The 24,021-nt window shown below is 42.2% G+C and overlaps 1 protein-coding gene across 1 annotated transcript in view; it reads right to left on the reverse strand.

Moving 5' to 3' along the window:
- The window catches only part of LOC114658753 (cytochrome P450 2J4-like), a 63,896-nt gene that overhangs the window by 18,344 nt on the left and 21,531 nt on the right, over positions 1-24,021 (reverse strand). The window contains exons 2-5 of the mRNA XM_028810798.2: positions 23,375-23,540; positions 19,196-19,345; positions 12,641-12,801; positions 8,994-9,170 (exon numbers count right to left, since the gene is read on the reverse strand). Of these exons, the coding sequence (XP_028666631.1) occupies positions 8,994-9,170; positions 12,641-12,801; positions 19,196-19,345; positions 23,375-23,540 (654 nt within the window). The remainder of the gene's footprint in view (positions 1-8,993; positions 9,171-12,640; positions 12,802-19,195; positions 19,346-23,374; positions 23,541-24,021) is intronic.

A 24,021-nucleotide genomic window follows, 5' to 3' on the forward strand; every position in this document is an offset into this window, starting at 1 on the left:
AAAATAGAAAAATATTGGAACAGAGTGTAAATTTAAAAATATACATAAGTGAAAAAATGCAAATAAATGTAAGATGAACATGATAATAAAAATAAAAACAAATTGCACATCTTAATATATAAAAAGTAAAGTAAAAATGAACATAACAGAAATGTAAAAAATAAGAACTCATAAAGGTATATTGTCCCTGGCTGCAAAAGGGTATTAAAATATTCAGTGAAAGTGCACTGATTGAGTTTCAAAGCTGAACTGCTTGACTGGTTGAAAAGATGACGGTTTTAAAGGCCAAAAGCAGAAGTGATGTAATCTAGGACCAGAACCATAAGTGACATCAGTCTTGGCGCCAGAACTGGAGGTGATGTCGTCGATGTTGAATCAGATTGGATTTCCCATATTTGGCCTGCATAGATAACAGAAGTAGGCTTAGTGCACCCTGCCACCCCCTGGCCTGGTGGGTAATTACCTTTACTCGGTCCACTCAGCTTCCTCCTAATCACACGTGTGTGACAATAGATAGATAGATAGATAGATAGATAGATAGATAGATAGATAGATAGATAGATAGATAGATAGATAGATAGATAGATAGATAGATAGATAGATAGATAGATAGATAGATAGATAGATACACTTTGGTCTGAACACCCACCAGAATGACTAAAATTAGAGAATCTACTGGCACCTTTAGGCCAATCTGACCACAACCTGATTCATCCTGTTCCCAGCTACAAGCTTGCTATTATATCAGTGTTTCCTCCAGAAGAATAATAAAGCAGTGGCAGTGCAGTGCCATTTTATTTTTTATTAACACCAAGATATCTATCTTGCCTCAGTTATTGCCAAATAGGTTTCAGTTTGGGGGTAGTGTTTCTAGCATGGCTGATTTTGTACTTGGAGCTACATATCTGGTTTATTTAAAGGGACAACGACTCATTTCCTGAACTCACTTTTTCTTTTTTTTTACCATTACACGGCAGAAGTAGACAGAGCTTCACCAAAAAACATCGGGCACAAGGCAGGTACAGGACAGGACTGGGATGGGACGCCACTCCATGGCAGGGTAGTTTATCTGCCCATTCTTTTTAACTTTTAGTATGGTCCTTGTTTTATTAGCTAGCTGCTAGATCTTCTGCTGTCATTGCTTCCCTTTGGGTCAGAACTTGCACCTCTAATATAATGTTTATGTCATGTTTAACTACGGGCATACGGTACGTTCATGCACTAAAATAAAAATTTTATGTTCTTCATTTGTGCTGACATCAGTTGACCTGCTATTATTACTTGTCACCCAGCAAACTGGACTGGTCTGACAACACCGTGACACTGCACGTGGGTCAGAGCAGACTGGACTTCCTAAAGAGACTCACGTCTTTGAATGTTTGCAGCAAGTTGCTGGAAATGTTCTACCAGTCCGTAGTAACCACTGTGTTGTTCTGCACTGCAGTCACCTGAACTCAAAAGAAGCCCAATGCATGAACAAACATATCAGGAGAGTCTGCTCCATCACAGGGCTAACCCTAGAGACACTTCATGCTGTTGTGGAGAAGAGGATGGTAGCCAAAATAAAGACCCTCCAGGAGGCACTCTTTTGGTGCATATTTCAGTGTGCTAAAGAGCACCTTGGGGGTCTTTTCAGCCTGCTGCTATCAGGCAATTCAATGCTGCCTCTTGATGCCCCTTACTAACTGCTGATACTCTTTAAATCCATTTTGTAATTTCTGTGCAATATACATTATTGATTGATTTATTTGTCCTATGATTGTGTATCCTTGGTATGTTTCTGATGTATCTGTCTAAATTTCCCATGGGATTATTATTGTTAATCTAATCTAATCTGATGATTTCTGCTTTTCATATCTATCTATCTATCTATCTATCTATCTATCTATCTATCTATCTATCTATCTATCTATCTATCTATCTATCTATCTATCTATCTATCTATCTATCTATCTATCTATCTATCTATCTATCTATCTATCTATCTATCTATCTATCTATTGTAATGAGTGGCTGGGGGTGGTATCCAGTCAGGATGCCCAGGAGGACCGGAGGAGGGCTTACGCCTCCGCCAGACCACGGGAACAGAGCTTAGAAGCTCAACCCTATAGGGGCCCGTATTCACCGCCAGGGGGCGCCCCAATGCATTACATAGTGCCTTTCATATCTATCTATCTATCTATCTATCTATCTATCTATCTATCTATCTATCTATCTATCTATCTATCTATCTATCTATCTATCTATCTATCTATCTATCTATCTATCTATATGTATTTATTTCTGATTTCTGCTTTTTTTAGTTCCTGAATAAATTGCTTTCCCTTTCCCCTAATCTATTTCTTTTTACTCAAATAGTGTAACATCGGAAAGAATATTCCACATGCCTGAATGCAAATGACAGCTCCTTTCATGTTTCTTTAGTATGAGAATATTGTACTTCTTCTGCCTGCACTTTGACAGCCGCGATGTGCAGCTTCACAATACAATATCACCTCCCGTCTCCATAGTCAACAATAAGCTGAGGGCTGTAAAAACATTCGCCTTTCTGAGATGTGTTAGAACCCAGCACTTAACGTGGAAAGCTGTATCCTGCAGGGGGTGTTAGCTCCCTTAGAATGAGTTCTTTTGTAATTGCGGCGAGTTATATAAACCAACACTATATAGATATAATATAAAAGTGATACGGCGGTAAGAAATCACATAGGAGAAATAACTTAGCTTTGTTTCATGACAGCTTATGCTGCATAACAGATGAAGGAAGCCAATGGCAAGAACCCAGTCTGAGAGTGGGGGCCCAATGTGTAGAGTCTGCCATATTCGCTGTTGCAGTGGAAGGATTTTCAGGATCGGATGACATTATCTCCCATCCATCCGTCGGCTTCAAGGGTGTGCCGGGCAATGTTCCAAAGCTTTATACTCTTTCTTCAAGTGCACCCCACTTAGGGGAATCATGCCATTCCAAACAAGGCAAAAGAGGATACAGTTTCATGCTGACTTTGACAGACAAAACTACAACAGCCCTCAGTATGACTGCCCAATTGTTTCTATCTGTCTTGTCTTATATTATAATGCTTATCTAACAGTTCTTATATGGTGAGCCCCTGTGCTAAATCTGGCTCTGTGTCAACTGTGCATGTGAGTAGAAAAAGTCAGATTTCTAAGATATATTTGCAGTTAGTACAGTGACATTTTAAACTTATGCTTATTACAAAGGCAGATGTAGATTCCATCACTAAAAAAAAGCCACAGCAGTGAATGGACTTCCTGCAACACCTTGTAGCAGTGCTACTGTGGGAAGAACTCCATTTCTCAACAGCCCAAGGGGGAATACCCACATAGGATGACTAAAACAGAAGTTGGGGCTGCTGGGGATGAAAGAGGCCAGTAGGAAAGTTGAAAAGGGGGTGCCTGACGGAGCAACGAGAGATCGGTGTTTGTGTGTATCTTGTCCAACATGTCGTCTAAAAAGTCAATTGTGCCCTGGACCATTTCCCGTTAGGATGAATGGACTGTCTCGTACCTGCCTATCATGTTATAGTGGTGGATTAATTGTCGTGCGTCTTCAAAAGGAGCGCTCCTGGAAATCTCACCCCTCGCCGCTCAGGACTACCAGTAGGACTGTTTCACTCATTTCCTACGGAAGCTGTTCTCAGGATTGTCATCTTCACACCAAACCATTTCATCCACTTTTGCTGTATTGGACCGTATAAGGACATTGTCATGAGTGTTTATTGTTCTGTTTCATTGTTATGTTACAACTGTATCACTGTAGGGGAAAGGGGAGGTTTGTCTGATTGTTGTTGTTGTGTACTGGGTTTTCATTTAATAGATTATTTATTCATTCATTGGTTTTGTGTCTCTGCTTGTGAGTGCGTGCGGGTCGGGCCAAGGCTGGGTGCGTCCCTGGAATCTCCACCAAAAAAATAAATAAATCACAGTCTCATCGACGGTATGAATCTTAGCAGCACCGGACCGCTACAACCTGAGGGGAGTTCAATAGACCATCGGAGCTGCTGATTCTACTCTACAAAGCAACCCTCGAGTCTGCTCTGAGCTCATCTATCACAGTGTGGTTTGGTTCATTGTGGACAACTGACCTTATCACTGGACAGTCATTTAGAGACTTAAAAAAGACAGTTCTGTATTTCTCTTAATTATACATTTATCATATGTTATTGTGCATTATTTATTTTATACACTACTAGCTGTCACCCGCAGGTCCACCCGTGTAGTAGTGAAAGAGGACAGTGAGGAGGGCCTTGCCCGGCTCCCTACTCCTGATGTCACACTTCCCCTCCCCTCGGCCCACAGCTCCTGTCTCAGATTAGCACGAACATATCACTACTGCAAGCGAACTGTAATTCTGCTTGATGAGAGAAGTCACAAAATCAACCGGAACGTTCAAACAAATTATAGAAAAAAAACCTGATTTAAATCTGTTAAGTAGTTCTCTTGTTCGCTAACTAAACGAAGGTAAGGTACGCCCCAAATCTTGCACGTGAGTGAGGAGAGCCCTGCCCCCTTCCCCCGAGCCTGCTGCATGTCGCTTGGATTTGCGCAAATAAATCAGTGTCGCAAGCAAACTATGATACATAACGCTATAAGAGAAATCGGAAAATCAACCCCGATTGTTCAAGCAAATTACAGAAAAACAACCCGATCTAAATCTGTTAAGTAGTTCTCTTGTTCACTAGCTTAGCAGAGGTAAGGAACGCCCCGAGGCTGGCACATGAGTAAGGAGGGCCCCCACTCCCTCGGCCCACTGCCTCTCTGTCGGATTTGTACAAATAAATCGGTACCGCAAGCGAACTGTGATTCTTAGCGTGATGAGAGAAGTCACAAAATCAACCGGAATGTTCAAGCAAATTATACAAAAAAATCAGATCTAAATCCATTAAGTAGTTCTCTTGTGAAAAGCACACAGACAGACAGATGTTGGATTTTATATACAGTATATAGAGACTTAGGCATTGTTATTATTTAATTTTAATTTTTTTTTTTTTTTCTTTTTACATGTAACTTTAGTACCTAACCAAGCCACAGGGAATGCACAAGCCAGTGTGTTTCTTCATGCCAGTCCCAAGCCCGGATAAATGGGGAGGTTTATGTCAGGAAGGGCATCTGGTGTAAAATTATGCCAAATCATATGCGGAGAACAATACAAATTTCCATACTGGATCGGTTGAGCCCCGGGTTAACAACGACCGCCACCAGTACTGTTAGCCAACAGGGTGCTGGTGGAAATTGGGCTACTGTTGGCAGAAGAAGAAGAAGGAGAAGAAGAGGTGGGAGATGTAAGGCAGGCTCTGCATTCAGAACTCTACCTCTTGACAACTAAAGAAACTGAACAACTCATGTTTAAATCAAAACATCATTACTATGAACACGGAGAGAAAGCTAATAAGCTTTTAGCTCAACAAATCCACAAGCAAGAAGTTCACAATGCACTCCCAGCAATCACCAACACAAACGGAGACATAATCATTGACCATAAATATATAATGCACACATTTAGAGACTACTATAAATCCTTATATTCTACTGAGTTTAAAGAAGACAAGACACAATCTAATGCATTTCTGGATGCATTAGAGATACCACAAATAGATACTCTTAGTGCAGAGTAATTGGATAAACCATTGGCACTATCAGAATTATGCCAATAAAGATAAAGATAAATAATAAAGATGCAATAAAGTCACTTGAGAGTGGGAAAGCAGCAGGCCCCGATGGCTACCTTGCCGAATTTTATAAGAAATTCTCCACTCACCTAGCACTCCTCCTATTAGCAACATTCACAGAAGCTAGAGACAATAACATTCAATCTTAAACTTTTCGTCAAGCATTAATCACCGTCTTTCCTAAACAAAATAAGGACGTATTACAATGTGCATCATACAGACCAGTTTCACTTCTGAATAATGATGTTAAAATACTCTCCAAAGTCCTAGCTAGAAGGATGGAGAAAGTGCTGCCTTCAGTAATGTCACAAGATCAAACTGGATTTATTAAATCCGATCACCTCGGAGTTTGCATCGTGTCTTGGGAACATGTAAAAGCATCTGGCCTGCTGACCTGAGAGAGCGAAATGGTACATAAGGGTGCAGCAGTTCCGACAAATTAAATGGGGCACAACCATTAAAGGATTTGAAAACAAATACAAGGATCTTAAAATGGATTCGAAAACGAACTGGAAGCCAGTGAAGGGAAGCCAAAATCGGGGTAATGTGCTCATGCTTTCTTGTGCCAGTTAAAAATCGAGCAGCAGCATTTTGTACCAGCTTTAGGCGAGCAATGGAGGCCTGGCTAATTCCAAAAAGAAGCACACTGCAGTAATCTAGACGAGATGTTATAAAAGCATGTATCACTATTTCAAGGTTTCGTTTAGACAAAACAGGCTTGATTTTTGAAGGCCACCTTAACTGGAAAAAGCAGGATTTTACCACTGTGTTCACATTGCTATCAGGTTTTAAAGTGGAATCCATTTTCACACCTACATTTGTGATCATGGATTTCTCATATTGAGCCACAGTGGAAAGGTCAATGCAGGTGGTCCCGCTGGTGCCATTGGGTCTAAAATAGCATGACTTCTCTCTTGTTCTCATTAAAATTTAGAAAATGTAATGCTATCCAACTCCTTTTGTCAATAAGGCAATCAAGCAGGGGCTGGACAGAGCATGGACCAGGAAACTTCAGAGGGAAATAAACCTAACAGTCGTATGCATAAAGATGAAAGGAAATACTGTGTTTCCGAAAAATAGCGCAGCAGGTACAAGGAGTACAGAAGAGGTCTCAGGATTTAGCTCTGTGGTACCCCGCAGGGGAGGACAACAGAGGTGAAAGTAAAATCATCAATGCTGACACAAAAACTTAAATCACTGAACCTGTGATGCCTACCCACTGGTCTAGCCTGGAGATGAGGATCTCATGGTCTATCGTGTCAAAGCCAACTGTTAAATCCAGAAGCATAAGTAGTACACAGTCACCAGAGTCCACTGTTCTCAGTGCTGTGGTGAGTTTTAAATCCAGGACTGGAACACTTCCAGAATTGCATGTTCGTTCAGAAAGGACTTCAGTTGGGTATAGACGACTTTTTCCAAGAGTTTGGACAAAAAAGGTAGCTTGGAAATAGGCCTAAAGTTAGATATAACAGAGTGGTCCAGACTATGTTTAAAATTTTTAGGCACCACACTAGAGGTTAAACTACTATTAATAATTGTAAGAATAGAAGGACCCAAGGTAGAAAAGACCTCCTTAAGAAGTCGAGGAGGGACAACATCAAAGGGGGGAGACAGATGGCTTCATACTGGAATCCAGCTGCTTCAGAAAGGGGAGAGTGGTCAAACACAGCCAAACAGGGTATTAAAATGGATGGATCATGAGAAGGTGATGAAATGAGGGCCCTAGTGCTGACAACCTTCTTCAAAAAAAAGTAAAGAAATTTATGGCAAGTTTCCCTAGAAGCTTCCAGAAGGACAGGTTCGTGAACATTAAGAACAGAACTCAATGTGTTAAAATGCACGTGGAGGTTTTGAGAGTTAGAGCCAATAACTTCAGAAAACATTTTTGATCTAGTAGCTTTCAAAACTTTCTGATAAAACAAACAACTTTCTCTCAAAATTTCATAAATGGTTCCCCCTGACTCCAATGGACCCCCCCCCCCCCAACTAAAATATCTTTTAAGTAATGCTTGACTCCGTATTTATTTCGGTATTTCTTGCACGGCTTTGCACTTTGTATGCATGTCTTTACGTTCTGTCTTGTATTTATCTCAAGTGCATGTCGCTCATATTATAGGAATCGGATTCCTTGTATACAAGCAGACTTGCCAATAAATATGATTCTTATCCAGATTTTATATCATAAAATTTCTCTTTTGCCTGGATGCGCCATTTGCCCCTCTTATTTATTTCTTTCTGTTCGTTTTTCTCTTTGTTTCTCATTCATGCACAACACCACACTGGCCAAGTAAGCCTCGTGTTAAATGATGACCAACATATTTGCTCTGTTGTTACCATTCTCCATCCTGCTCGTTTTTTTGTGATCTTGGTGCAGTGAGGACACTGCAAGAGGTACATTTCACCAATTACTGAATTTGCTTGAGGTACAAGTGACAGAAAATGGACCTTTTCCATTTCCCTGAGGTGGGTGTCAATAAAATCACGAGGGGATGTCGGGTCCAGTCCTTCTTATGGTTTCTGATTTCTTCTCTCAGAAAATCTTAAACTTTTCCATAGCTTGAGAAAAGCTCGTTGGGACCCCCCGGTACTGGACTCGACAGAACGGACAAATGGAGACAGACGTCTCACATCCAGGCCACAACCACTTTGAACTTCTCCCATCTGCCAGGCCAAAATGAGATATAATACAAATGAGATACAATATGAGAGCAGCTTCTTTCCGTAGGCCATCCAGCTTAGAAATGGTTAATTCGGCTGTCATGTTTAGTTCCCCCCCCCAGCCCCCTTTTCCATATCTTGCAATATTTTTTTACATATAATTAAAGCTTGACTGAGTATTTATTTTGGTATTTCTCGTACGGCCTTGCACTTTTCATGCATGTCTTTCTCTTGTATTTTTCTGAGGTGTGTGCTCATCAGTTGTGTGCACGTCTGTCACGTAACTCTTGGGGATTCAACAAAAACAGAGTCAGGATGCTTTGTAGGAGAGCAGACTTGGCCAATAAATCTGATGCTCATTCCGAATCTACATCATAAACTTTTTCTTTGCCCGTATCCCCCGTTTGCCCCTCTTATTCATTTCTTTCTGTTCATTTATCTCACCGTTTCCCATTCACGTCCAACACCATGCTGGGCAGACACAGCACTGACAGCTAAGCCTCGTGTTAAATGGTGACCACCATATCTGCTGTATTGCTGCCATTCCACAGCTTGCTCCTTTTGCATGATCTTTGTGCAATGAGAGTATTGTAAGATGTACATGTCACTAATTTCTGAACGTGGCTGAGATACAAGTGACAGAAAACTGACCTTCTCAATTTCCACGAGGTAGGTGTCAATGTAATCACGCGGGGACGTCGGGTCCAAGTCCTTCTTATGGTTTCTAATGTCTTCTCTCAGAAAATCCTGAATTTTCCCATAGCTTGAGAAAAGCTCGTTGTGACCCCCTGGTAAGTACTTCATGAGCCCAGGAAATGCATTGTAACACTAAAAGGAAAAAAAGAGGAGATGTTATTTCTTATGGGGTCATTTTAAAAGACATTAAACAAGCGTGTTTACAGACGGACTGATTTTAATAAACGGGTCTTTCACTTTGCTAGTTATACAATAAAAGTGAACGATAACTGAAAAGCAGAATGATGATCTACAAAGAGCAATGAGCGAAATTGACAAGTCTCAATTCACATTCACTTTCATCGGAACTGACACTAAACTTTGTTCAAGTCAAGTCAAGTCAAGTTGAGGAGCATGCACTGGTACAGTGCGTTGCCGTACGCACTACATAACGAAACAACTCGGGATCCCGGTTTGCAACCCCTCCTAGGCAGACACGCGGTCCAGTCCCACCCTCCGGAAATGACCCTCTATCTGCTGCAGCCAGGTGTTATGTGGGCGACCCCTTGGCCTGGTCCAGCCACTCGGGTCCCCAACAATGAGGATCTTATGAGTCGGATCACCCTCGGGGAACCACACCACATGGCCGTAGTACCATAACTGACACTCCCTCACAATGCAGGTCATGTGCCTCATTCGGGACTCCATGAGCAACACAAACTCAAACCAACGGTACCCAAGGATTTTCCAGAGAGACACACATGAAGGAGTCCAGTCTTCATCTCAGATCACTGGATAGCGTCCATGTCTCGGAATTATATAGCAAGACAGGAAGCACCAGAATTGTAAAGACTTGGACCTTCGTCCTTTTGCATAGATATCGGGAGCACCACACACCCTTTTCCAGCGACCTCATGACCCCCCCATGCTCTCCTAATCTGTCTACTGACTTCATATGAAGAGTCACCAGAATCACATGAATGTCACTGCTGAGGTAAGTCAACCACTCATTGAGGTCGACACACTCCTCAGACAGACACACTGCTGATGGCCGTGCCCAAGAGGTCATTAAAGGCCTGGATGTTGCTTTTTATCCAGGGCACTCTTAAGCCCAGACACTCAGACTCCTCATTCAGTCTCTCGAGCGTTTCCGATAAGAGCCTCCATCGACTCTGCGAAGATCACAGCATCGTCAGCAAAGTCAAGATCCATGAATCTTTCTTCACCAACAGATGCCCCATAGCCGCTGGACCCCATGACCTTGCCCAACACCCAGTCCATACAAGCACTGAACAGAGTAGGAGCAGAACAATTGAAAATTTGTTCCACGCATCAAAATGCTAAACTCACTGAAGAATGTTGGGGGCTTAAAGGCACACTAAAATGCCAACAGTATTTACAGTTGGGTCCATAAATATTTAGACAGAGACAACTTTTTTCTCATTTTGATTCTGTACATTACCACAATGAATTTGAAATGAAACAACTCCGATGCAGTTGAAGTGCAGACTTTCAGCTTTAATTCAGTGGGGTGAACAAAACGATTGCATAAAAATGGGAGGCAACTAAAGCATTTTTTGAACACAATCCCTTCATTTCAGGGGCTCAAAAGTAATTGGACAATTGACTCAAAGGCTATTTCATGGGCAGGTGTGGGCAAGTCCGTCGTTATGTCCTTATCAATTAAGCAGATAAAAGGCCTGGAGTTGATTTGAGGTGTGGTGCTTGCATGTGGAAGATTTTGCTGTGAACAGACAACATGCGGTCAAAGGAGCTCTCCATGCAGGTGACAGAAGCCATCCTTAAGCTGCGAAAACAGAAAAAACCCATCCGAGAAATTGCTCCAATATTACGAGTGGCAAAATGTACAGTTTGGTCCATCCTGAGAAAGAAAGCAAGAACTGATGAACTCAGGCAACGCAAAAAGACCTGGATGTCCATGGAAGACATCAGTCGTGGATGATCACAGAATCATTTCCATGGTGAAGAGAAACCCCTTCACAACAGCCAACCAAGTGAACAACACTCTCCAGGGGGTAGGCGGGCGTATCGATATCCAAGTCTACCATAAAGAGAAGACTGCATGAAAGTAAATCCAGAGGGTGCACTGCAAGGAGCAAGCCACTCATAAGCCTCAAGAATTGAAAGGCAAGATTGGACTTTGCTAAAGAACATCTAAAAAAGCCAGCATAGTTCTGGAAAAACATTCTTTGGACAGATAAAACCAAGATCAACTTCTACCAGAATGATGGCAAGAAAAAGGCGTGGAACAGCTCATTGTCCAAAGCATACCACATCATCTGTAAAACACGGTGGAAGGAGGCAGTGTGATGGCTTGGGCGTGCATGGCTGCCAGTGGCACTGGGACACTAGTGTGTATTGATGATGTGACACAGGACAGAAGCAGCCGAATGAATTCTGAGGTGTTCAGAGACATACTGTCTGCTCAAATCCAGCTAAATACAGCAGTCAAATTGATTCATGATACAGATGGACAATGACCCAAAACATACAGCCAAAGCAACCCAGGACTTTATTAAAGCAAAGAAGTGGAAAATTCTTGAATGGCCAAGTCAGTCACCTGATCTTAACCCAACTGAGCAGGCATTTCACTTGTTGAAGACTAAACTTCAGACAGAAAGGCCCACAAACAATCAGCAACTGATAGCCGCTGCAGTGAAGGCCTGGCAGAGCATTAAAAAGGAGGAAACCCAACATCTGGTGATGTCCAGGAGTTCAAGACTTCAGGCTGTCATTGCCAGCAAAGGGTTTTCAACCAAGTATTAGGAATGAACATTTGATTTTCAGTTATTTCATTTGTCCAATTACTTTTGAGCCCCTGAAATGAAGGGATTGTGTTATAAAAATGCTTTAGTTGCCTCCCATTTTTATGCAATCGTTTTGTTCACCCCACTGAATTAAAGCTGAAAGTCTGCACTTCAACTGCATCTGAGTTGTTTCATTTAAAATTCATTGTGGTAATGTACAGAACCAAAATGAGAAAAAAGTTGTCTCTGTACAAATATTTATGGACCTAACTGTATTTAAAAATGAAATGATAAGCAGACAAATGTAGAATTAATGCATTAAAACGCTTCCAGACAGAGGCGGTCTTAGGCGTGTGCGGGGCCTTACTGCTGACCAATCCCCCCGTGGGGCCGGTTACGTCAAACGCTATTACCAGTATGTGTGGACTGTATAAACTTGCGTGTGAATTTAATAAAGATAATGTTAACATACACCGGATCTTCTCATTATAGTATTCAGGTAAATTTTTGCAAGATAACACGCAGACTTTATCAAAATATAACTGGAGAATATAACTTGACAATTCTGCTCAAATGGGACACATGGACCTCAAAAGCAGGCCCCCCTTGAAGCACAGGGCCTGGGGAGTTCGCCCCACTTGCCACCCCCAAACGCTGCTCTTGCTTCCAGAGAGGAATTAAATGCCTTTCAGCTGAAATGAATAGCACAAATGACACACATTTTGCAAATTTCTTTTGTGAAGTGAAACACAGAGTTTTGCTGGGAATACAATTTTGAGGGCGTCATTTTGCACATCACTACCTATGAATCATGGAGCAATCATGAAATTCTTCAGATGCAAAAAGTTCTCTTACCCAAGTCCACCAGCTTCCTTCCAAATAAATGCCCCTGTTCATCAGATGTTGCAGGTCTCGGTATTGGCTGTCGCTGTACTCAAATCGGCGACCGAGAATGATCGAGCAGACGATGTTGGAGACAGCATTGTTAATCGTAAAATGAGGATTAAATGGCTGGCCTGAGAAATGAAACATAGTAAAGCATAACAAAGGTCAGTATATACTTCTCATGAACACGTCCCCCCTTAAATGGCTCGACTCTGCAGTAGGCATCAGTGACGCGCGGTGAGGTTCATGGCTGGAGACTCCTTCAGTGTCAGGTTTACAAATATAGGAACCCCAAAGAGTCGCTTATTCACTATTCAGTTGGCACATTGACTGCTGGTTATGTTTCATATCCCATCAGCATTCTTTACACACACACAGTTAAGGCGCTTATTTGGCTAAGAAAGAACGTTACATTTATTGTGGCCAGAGAGAGCGGAGAGTGCGCATTTGTTCTGCACCCTTCATGCGTTCTAAATTTGCTGTTGCAATTCCACAATACAAATGAAAGTATAGAATGGTGTCCAAAAAAACGGATTTCAAATTTTGGCCTTAATAGAAATATTTAGCTGTTTTTAAAAGTTTTTAATTCTGATGCTTTAATCAATTTTAATACGGACTGTTCAACAAAAGGATAACAAGAAAAACTAAAAAAATATTTTATTTAAGGTCAAAATTTAGTTTTTAAATATTGGATTGTTTTTTTTCTTAGTTTGGATGAATAGTAACTTTCTTGGATGAATAGTAACTTTCTCAAGTTAAATAAAGAGAAAACTGACATCTTAGTGATTGGCAATAATGGATACAATGAGGCTCATAGAAATAAACTGGATACATTAGGATTAAAAGTCAAGACGGAGGTAAAAAGCTTAGGGGTAACTGTTGACTGTAATCTAAATTTTAAATCGCATATTAATCAGATCACCAGGACAGCATTTGTTCACTTAAGACACAGAAAAAGTTAGACCTCTTATATCATTGAAAGATGCTGAGAAATTAGTTCACGCATTTGTTTTCAGTCGACTAGATTACTGTAACGCACTCCTCTCAGGACCACCCAAAAAAAACATAACTCGTTTGCAACGAGTGCAGAATGCAGCTGCTAGAATCCTAACCAGGAAAAGAAAATCCAAACACATCTCTCCAGTTTTCATATCACTACACTGGTTACCTGTGTCATTCAGGATTGACTTTAAAATTCTGCTTATGGTTTATAAAGCCTTAAATAATCTCGCCCCATCTTATATATCGGAATGTCTGATGTCTTATATTCCAAATCGTAACCTTAGATCTTCAAATGAGGGTCTGCTTAGAATTCCAAGAGCAAAACTTAAAAGAAGTGGTGAGGCGGGCGGCCTTCTGCTGTTATGCACCTAAAAGCTGGAATAGCCTGCCAGTAGGAATTCGCCAGGCTGATACAGTGGAGCAGTTTAAAAAAACTGCTTAAAACACATTACTGTAACATGGCCTTCTCATAACTTCACTGTAATTTAATCCTGATACTCTGTATATCCAATTCATTATAATAACTATTCATGGTGGCTCTAAAATCCGTACTAACCCCTACTCTCTCTTCTGTTTCCTTTTCCGGAAAGGCGGCTTGCGCCACCACCATCTACTCAAAGTACCATGATATTCCAACAATGATGGATGGATTAAAAGCCTGAAGACTGCATGACCATCAGCATCAAGTGACTCCGTGAGAACCCTAACTACAAAGAGGACTATTTCATTTATGTTAGGTAGAACGCCCAGAGGGGACTGGGTGGTCTCGTGTCCTGGAACCCCTGCAGATTATATTTTTTTCTCCAGATTTCTGGAGTTTTTTTTTGTTTTTTCTGTCCCCCCTGGCCATCGGGCCTTACTCCTTTTCTATGTTAACTAATGTTGTCTTATTTTAATTTCTTATTTTGTCTTTTATTTTTCTTCTCTTCATTATGTAAAGCACTTTGAGCTACTTTTTGTATGAAAATGTGCTATAGAAATAAATGTTGTTGTTGTTGTTGTTGTTGTAGTCTGATCCCATTTTTTGTAAAATTGAAAACCGTTTATGGTCTTACCTTTATTTGTAAATGAAGTCCATGCACCTATACGTCTCCAAGAAAATCTCCGTCACTTTCTTGTAAAGTCTGCCTTTTCCTTTAAGTCTTCCAGGGCTGATGTTGAATTTGTCGAAAATTCAGGGGTAGAGGACGGTAATCGGCTGTAAACTGTGTGAAAACTCGCCCTTACGTTTTAGTTCGACTCTCTTTGCCAGAAGGAAAGTTAAGTAGCTTTGTTGTTTTGACCTTGATTCCTTGCTTGAGTAGCCAAGATCAAACAATTTCTAAAATGGCATTGACATCTGGCGAGAGACTAAAGTGGATGTGCAAAATAAAATACTCCATGTGCGTTTTACGTATTATCACTAAATCGGACACGGACTTGTTGAACTTGGAATTTGATGCAAGTGATCAGGAGATCCATCCATTCATTATCCAACCCGCTATATCCTAACTACAGGGTCACGGGGGTCTGCTGGAGCCAATCCCAGCCAACACAGGGCGCAAGGCAGGAAACAAACCCCGGGCAGGGCGCCAGCCCACCACAGTGATCAGGAGATGGATGTCGAAAACGAAAGTGAGGTACCAGAATTAGCTGATCAGTCCCCAGCTGATCTCGTGTTGCTGAACATGTTTGGGTAGCTGATGCGCCTACAGCAGCGTTCGCTAAGGAAGAACCACCACTTATGATGATGACAATAGGTTCAAACCATATTGCATCACACTGTGACTGCCACCACTGCCCCTTGCATTCCTGCTGGCCATCGAGGTGCCCCCGTGCAGCCGCAAATATGCCAAACATGCACCAACAGCAGCCACAGCACGTAGCAACAGACGTTTTAGGTTGATTTATATGTGTAACCATTGCTGTGTGTGCTTTTCAGAAAACTGAGTTTTTTGGAAAAAATATTCAGCCCTCAAAGAGGTAATTTTAAAAATCTTAATCTTTCATTTTGGCAGTAAGTCGGAACAAAAAATAAAAATAAACAGATTGCCGCAGTGCACCTGACTTTCTAATATTGTTAACTTATTGGTGCCTCTGCGTATAAGAACAGCAGCAACAAACACCAGTTGGGCTCCAGTGGCGGCTGCTAGCTTTTGAAACAGGGGAAGCTCATATTAGGCCTTCATCATAAAATTCATTATGTTATTTGTACGTAAATTCTGCCCTCCATTCCTTTTGCAGAAAATGGTCTGTGACCCTGTCGTACCAATTGGCCGTCTTTTCCAGGGACTTAACCAGTTTCCTCTCAATGGCCAGGAGAGCAAGGTTGCTCAAACGATCTTTGCCCATCGTGTTGCGGGTGTATGAATTGACCTGTTTTAAACAGGAGAAGCTGCTCTCTACACCTGCTGATGTAGCGCCAATTGTTGCCACTAACGACAACAGCTTGTATAGCTGAGGCATTGCACTATCCAACTCCATGTCTTTAAAAAACACCAAGAAATCACACAGCTTACCCCTGCTCCCCTGTAAGTCATGATCTGAATATAGTACTTGAAGTTCAGATCTAAGTCTCCCTGAGTCAAAGAAATGGCCATAACTTTTCAGCACTCTTTCAAATGCTGTCAATCAAAAAAGGGGTTCTGCCCTTTAAACAGCTCCTCCAATCATCATGCAGCAGCCCAGCGTCCTGGCCCGCCCACTGCTCCATTCACTCCCAGATAAGCTGAGAGTCCCTGGAAGTGACAATTTTGGTGCATTTATCCAATTACCGTCCAGCTTTTCTGCAGTGAAAAAAGCTCCTCTGTGCTTGTCCATAGAGCTCCAGTGAAGCTGGGCTTCAGGAGTAGTGATGGGAACTCTGGCTCTTTTCAAAGCTTCGGCTCTTTTGGATCGGCTCCCTTTAAAGAGCCGGCTCTTACGGCTCCCGAATGGCTCTTCATTTAGTATCACTTGGATGCTTATATTTTAGCCTAATTAAGCAATTATGAATGGTTTGTGTATAAGCAATTTCTTATTCATTGTTTTCAGACATTACGTATTTTTAAGCATTTTTTCATTACAAAAAATACACAGTTACTGTTGTTTAACATTTTAATAAAAGCTTTAAATGAACAACTTAACACAAAACCACAGCAAACAAATTAAATAAAGGCCAAACTCAACAACAACACAACACTGTGACTCTTTGAATAAACGTTTTTAGGCCAGGTTGGCATTCAGAAATGCCAGATGCCTCAGCTTAGATGGGCTGATGCGATTTCTCCTCTCCGTGATTATTTATCCTGTTTTTGAGAAGACTCTTTCTGAGGGGACCGATGTAGCAACAATGCAAAGTCTTCCTACCATTACCTTAACCAGGCGTGGGTAGACTGCAGCCTTGGCCTCCCACCAGCTCAGTTGGTCTTCAGCTCTTTGGATGAGGGGCTCCTCAAGATAGGACCTCAACTCCAGCATAGCATCAGCTGTGGGATTTCTCCTTGCAGTGTCTCCTGTTGCTCTTTCGTCAAAGAGCCTCCACACAGCAGAAGCTTGTGGTTCCTGTGAACATGTCCCTGCTCCAATTTCTTCCTCTTGGCCCTCTGATGGAGGAGCAGACAGGCTGCTGGGGTTGCATCTTGCTACTGCTGCACTTATTCTTTGAAATGCCTCATCCACAGCTCTGTTGTCAATAAATGCTACCTTTTTAAACCGGGGGTCCAGAGCGGTGGTTTCTGAAAGCACAGTGTTGTACTCCATCCTCACATACTGTATATAGTTATGGAATAATTGTTTGGGACAAAGTTTTTCTGCTAGGGAGAACATACATGGGGTTTAAGGCCTGTACAAAAGTTGTAAATCCTCTGTCCTCCACAATGGAAAATGGTTGAAAGTTGCTAGCTATCATTTTAGCCAGCTCCTCATCGACACTTATTTGTTTGTCTGGCATTATTTGTTTTGGAATAAATGTGCTTATTTTGGTTTGAACTGAAGACCGTGTTATACCTGCAGTTTTCGGTAAGACTGTGGATGCTGCAGCAGAAGCTCTTTTCCAGGGTCTGTGGATGGCAGGAGAGAGGGCACGCTCTCCTCCAGTTGCACGGATGGGTGGGTGGTTCTTATATATCTGTGCAGGTTTGTTGTTGACCCTGCTCTAACGGATATTTTCATATTACAAATTCTGCAGCTTTGCAGTCTCCAATATCACTGAAATGCAGCCAGATGCTGCTTCTTTTTCGACTTTCACTCATTTCTTCACACTTCTTTTTTTCTTCACGATGCGCTTGCATTTAAATCTGGCTCCTCGTCTGTCGCAGCGACAGGTACACAGAGCGACAGTGTCACTCTGTGTACCTGGCCTGTACCAACACTCGCTGTCTTCAGAGTGTCTGCCCCCCTTCCTTCTTTCACATAATGGTATGATCCTAGTCCGATGTGTTGTTCGTGAACGAGCCGGCATTATGAGCCAATGTTCTGTGTGCCCATATAAGTAAAGTCCCGCCCCTGCCGAATGGATTTTCAGCAGAGCTGAGCAGGAGCGGCTGAAGCTTCGGCTCTTCATCGACGGGCATCAGCTCCTCTCGTTCGCTTCAAAGCATCAGCTCTTAGAGCCGGCTCGTTCGCGAACGACACATCACTATTCAGGAGGGTTTAACGCGCTGTGCTGCACGGAAATGTATGACAAAAAAATCGCGTCAAACAATCTACAATAAATACCTGATTCTGAACGAGCTAGTCATGAAGTTGAACGCGTTCTAGCGCACTTTTATTAAAACCAATATAAATACGACAGTATATATATGAGCATTTATTTTCTGACATAGTAGAGGAAGCGGAGCTTCCCTTGTAGTCTTAGGGCAGTCGCCACTGTTGGGCTCACATGCGCCCCCTTCAAGGCGGCACAGTACTGTCTGCCTCACCTGGTTCCTTTTCACTGCAGTTTCATGGCCGATCAGCAAGACTAAATATGTCAGACACATTCATTAAAGATATTAGCCAGACTGTGGAAAGTCAGGGTGTATAATAAACGTGTCTGCAAACCTTATATACAGAGAGACAGCAGCAGGCACGCGCCAATCGCAGGCATCAGCCCAGTGAAGGACAGCGCAGTCAGAGGTGAGGTGAGGCTCGTCGCTGCTGCACCTTGCGTTTCTCTCTTGTATTTGAACAGGAAATGCGTCAATTCAGCGATTTTGACTATAAAAATTATGAGAATCATACAGAAAACAAATTTATAGCACAGACCAGTGGACACATTATATTTTATGTTATCACTATTAGTTTTTCTACTTTTCACGAAGAGCCTCACCCACCTCCCCTGACCGCACGTCCCTGGTAGGACATGCAGTAGCAGTTCAGTTTTAGCGTGTCTTCATTAACGCTTAAGTCTACTTTACATCGGGGATTCAGCCATGCAACTTGTTTTTAATAAAAAGCCATGGCAGCCCTTTCTGTTAAAATGATGGCAACATGCTTTCCATATAATAACAAATCCAAAAATCCGAGAGCCGTGTGCCTACTCTTCCAACTCAAAGTAGCCCCATGGGCTTTGAGATTACTCACCTCTCTCCTCCTCAAAGGCTTCCACAAAGAACTTGGCCTCCTCCATGATGATGGACTCTAAGCTCTTCTTTCCAACTCCAAAGTTTCTCAGTGTGGTCAAAACGAACCTCTTGTGCTCTTTCCAGGTGTACCCATTACTTAATGCCACGCCTACATGGGGGGCAAATGAATGTTAGAGCCAGGAGATACTGAAGCCTGTTTGGGTGAGAGGGACACATAGGAGGAAGAGGAGGAACACGACAGACATTCAATCTGTGGACATCGCAGCACTAAAAGAGACTTACTGAGTGCAAAAGAAAATGGAAATCCTTTATGAAAGATTCTAAAGTTGTTGTCAGGACTGCTGTGAACACTAGAGGGCACTGTCGTTCCTCTACCCCTATGGACAGACACTGACGACACGAGTTAAAGGCACCCAGAATTTGTTCATTTGTTTTAAATTCTTCACAGTGCTCCCCAGTCACCACAGTCACAGGTAAACAGGCAATAAAGCACCGCAAACCACTCAAATGTCTCCTTTCCTTTTTCTTTTCTCCTTTCACCTCTCCCGACTCTGGTTCCCCCACTGGGTGTAAGGCGGTCCTTTTTATATTGGCCAACCCAGAAGTACTTCCATGCTTTCGTTCACGTGGTCTGCCAGTGCTACCGGGTTAGGCAAAAACCTGTTTCATATACCGTAAGTTTTCTACAGCTACACCTGGCGGTATCCACGGCACCTAATAGGGCACAGATAAAGAACTCCAAGTCCCATGGTACCCTGTGGGAATCTGGGGCACTGCTGCACTCCAGGGAAGCTGCCATCTAGCATCTTGGGTGGAGGCAGTGTCTTAAATTAGCTGCCTTCCCCCATCTTTCCACTCTCTGGACTTCCTGGTCGTCCCTTACACCGGCTTACTCTAACAACAGCTCTGTGACCGAGTGTCACCAAACGGTGATTTCACCAAATGATTTACTTACTCAGCACTTATTTCTTTGAGGTGCCATTAAAGCACACAGGGTGGTGAGTTTCCTCCACTGTGAATGGTCTGTCACAATTTTCGTTGCATCGTTCAACCCACATCGATGGCACCGAAGTTTTCTTGGAGGGTCGCTCTTTAACCTTTGATGTGTCATCCCTGTTATCTCTTCTAGTTTTTGGCATCCATTACATCACAGGGTCGGGTAATTGATGGTCGGGTAAGTGAAAGACATGGTCAGCCAAATACATCTGGGTGACTGGTCAAACGTTTTGGTGAGTCTCACTCAGCCGCAAGACCTCATCACTCGTGGCTCAATCATGGAAGGCGATACTGAGGGTTCTTCACAAACAAAACATTGAGGTTTTGACCTAAGCTTTTGGTTATCCACCACCTTTGACCAGCATTGAATAGTTTGATCTTCATTACCCTATCACAACGCATTCTTTAGAAAACCCCCATGGTTTGACTGACTCACATACAGACATCTTCATTGGAGCCTTCATTCAATGTAATGGTGCTACCGAGGTATATAAACTGGGTGGCCTCATTGAGCTCCCCATCATCCCACAATGATCCAGAGTTTGGTGGTATGGGTTCACCTGCACAACTTTGGTCTTGTTGTTGCTAATCTGGAATCCAACATTCCACACCACAAGTTCCAACTTGGTGGTTATGTTTCGTAGCACAGGTTGCATTTAGGCCATGAGCACGACGTAAATTGCAAAAATTGTGGTCGTCAAGGCCGGCATGGCCTGTCCACTGAAGTCCACTCTCTTCAGATCACTTGTCACCCACCACAGGGAAATGTCCATTGCAAGAAAGAAGAGGAACGGCACCCCAAGGTGCACCCCTGTCAGACACCGGTGTTGATGGTGAATTCTTCCATGAACCCACCGCTGGATGCAGGAGGTCAAACTGTGGTAGAGGCTCCAGAACGTGTCGAAGTACAAGTAGGAATAACGTAGTAGCACGGGATTGACCACCTGAGTCACGATGGATGCTGCTGAATGTTTTTGTGAAATCAATGAAGTTAATTAGCACCAGCCAATTGATAAAGGACAGATTACCCAAAAGTGCCAGTACCCTAAGGGTCAGACTACCCTAAGACCTGAAACTGCAAAAGGCAGACCATGAAAGGAAGAACATGGAAATGAACAGACAACTGAAAGGGCAGACTACTGAGGTGTAGAAATGGCAAATGACTGGTTGATAAATGGTAATAATTACAATAATGTGAGGCAAGAAGACCCCCAAAGAGCACATTGGTAAAGAAGTCGCACTGCTACAAAACTGATATCCTGAAAGAAAAACTATTGAAAAAACAGACTGTTAAAAGGGGAAAACTTCAAAATGTCAGAATCCAAAAGGATAAAATTACCAAGCAACGACAGCCCAGGAGGCAGACGACCCCACAGCTGACAACACACAGGGCAGACTATCTAAAGGGGTGATATCGTAAAAGAGCTGACTATTAAAGAGCTGGCATCTTAAATGAGACATCCATGAGACACTCGATATCTAAAATACCGAAATCTAAAGGGGACACTAAAAATAAAGCCGATATGCCAAAATGACTACTAATGACTACGTCTCACATCATGAAAACCATTGAGAGGCTGGTCCTGGACTATATGAGTCCTCTTGTGGTAGACCACCTGGACCCACTGCAGTTTGCCTAACAGACAACAATTGGAGAGGAGGATGCAATTATTTGTCTGCTCCACCAGCCTGGACAAAGCTGGCCACACTGTGAAGATTCGGTTTTTTGATTTCTCCAGTGCTTTCAACACCATCCAGACATCCCCATTAAGGTGGTAAACTCAGAGATATGCAGGTGAATGTGGTGTCCTGATGATGGACTACCTGTCAGGAAGACCACCGTCTGTGAGACTCAATGACTGTGTGAAAAACACTGGAACACCACAAGGAACAGGCCTGTCTGCTTCTCTCTTTTCTCTGCACACCTCAGACTCTAAATATAACAGGAGGTCACGTCACCTGCAGAAATTCTTAGGTGATTCTGCACTTATGGAGGGTATTGATAAGAGGGATGTGACAGAAGAGAGGAGTCAGGGGGAGAACTTGGAAAATTATCTTCGAAAACCAAATGAACTGCTTATTGAGTTTCACCACATCAAACAACCTCTACACCAGAATAATGAACCACTCCTATAAGTACTTGGGGGTCCACATCAATGACAGGTTGGACTGGTCTTGTAATACAGAGGACCTACCTGTATATAAGAAAGGGACAAAGTGCTTACTTCTTCCTTATGAGACTGTGTTCCTTTAATGTGGGAAGTGACATCCTTCACATCTTCTACAACTCCATGATGGCCAGTGTGGTGTGTTGAGCTGGAATCAACAAGCTAATTAACAGGACAGGCTCAGTTATGGGACACACTCTGGACCCCCTGGAGGTCGTAGTGGAAGAAAACAAAACTGAGTGCCATTATGAACAATGCAGCACATCCTCTTTCTGACACACCAACACTGAGGACTTTCAGCCAACAAATTATTCAGCAGAAGTGTGTCAGGAAAAACAATGGGGGCTCATCTATCTATCTATCTATCTATCTATCTATCTATCTATCTATCTATCTATCTATCTATCTATCTATCTATCTATCTATCTATCTATCTATCTATCTATCTATCTATCTATCTATCTATCTATCTATCTATCTATCTATTATATAGCACCCGTCAGATCTATCTATCTATCTATCTATCTATCTATCTATCTATCTATCTATCTATCTATCTATCTATCTATCTATCTATCTATCTATCTATCTATCTATCTATCTTAGTACCTGTCATATCTATCTATCTATCTATGTTACTGTTAAATAGTTCCTTTTATCTGTCTGTTTCTATCTAATGTTGTACTTTTCATATTTGTCTATCTGTTATATAGCACCTTTCTCTTCTTTCTGTCTTTTCAAACCTACTGAGTAATTGTTCAAGATGTTGACTCCAGTGGTGGGCTTTACTGTTTGTAAGTTTATGCTTCATAGTCCATTATACAAGCAAACTTACAAGGTGTTCTCCACTGGCAAGCTTGTTGTTCAGATGCCACATTCACATTTGGAAATATCTATCAGCATGTAGAGTTCTACTTACACATTACTAATAAAATTTAAAAAGTAATCAAGTGACATAGATGTATATATACAGTACTGTATGTAAATAGATATATATATATATAGATGAGTACCAGTTTTTTTGTAGTAGATCCTGTCAGAAATAGCAAGTTGTGGCCGGCCAGTCAAGGCATATCCTTGCGTCAGCAGAGCCTCCTTGGCCAACTTGCACCCGTTGACGATCACAAATTTACTTCCTCCAAGTCTCAGACTGTAGACATCTCCATACTTTTCTGTAAGCTGAATAGAAATCAAAGGTAAACTCTTCGCTTACACTCTCTTCTAATGCTTTCTGTATTTACTGTGTATTTCTATATATATAGGAGTACAATTCCCAGCCAGCCTGCCCTGAGGATGTCACACCAGTGGGATGCTGCTTCCAATGTGTGTGGTGGGGTGAGGGGATGGGATGAATATGACTTTGGACAGCAGTCACCTCCTGTCCTTCCATTGTGGCATCCCATTCTGGCCAGAAACCAACTTCCATCCTGGCCAGGATGCCTGACCATCCAACATGGCACTCACAATAAATATTGTGTCCTGCGGACAAATCGGGCAGGAACCTTAACGTGTTATGAATGAGCACTAGTTGATTGTCACCTGTTTGGAGATATAAATATTCATGTTGACAATCCCACAGGTTATCTCACTGCTGATTTCCTTGAGCTGCTAGATTCTCTCAACCTACAACAACATGTTGATGTTCCCACACATTCTAGGG

The sequence above is a fragment of the Erpetoichthys calabaricus genome, chromosome 10 (genome assembly GCF_900747795.2).
Source record: "Erpetoichthys calabaricus chromosome 10, fErpCal1.3, whole genome shotgun sequence".
In the NCBI taxonomy this organism is placed as follows: Eukaryota; Metazoa; Chordata; class Cladistia; order Polypteriformes; family Polypteridae; genus Erpetoichthys; species Erpetoichthys calabaricus.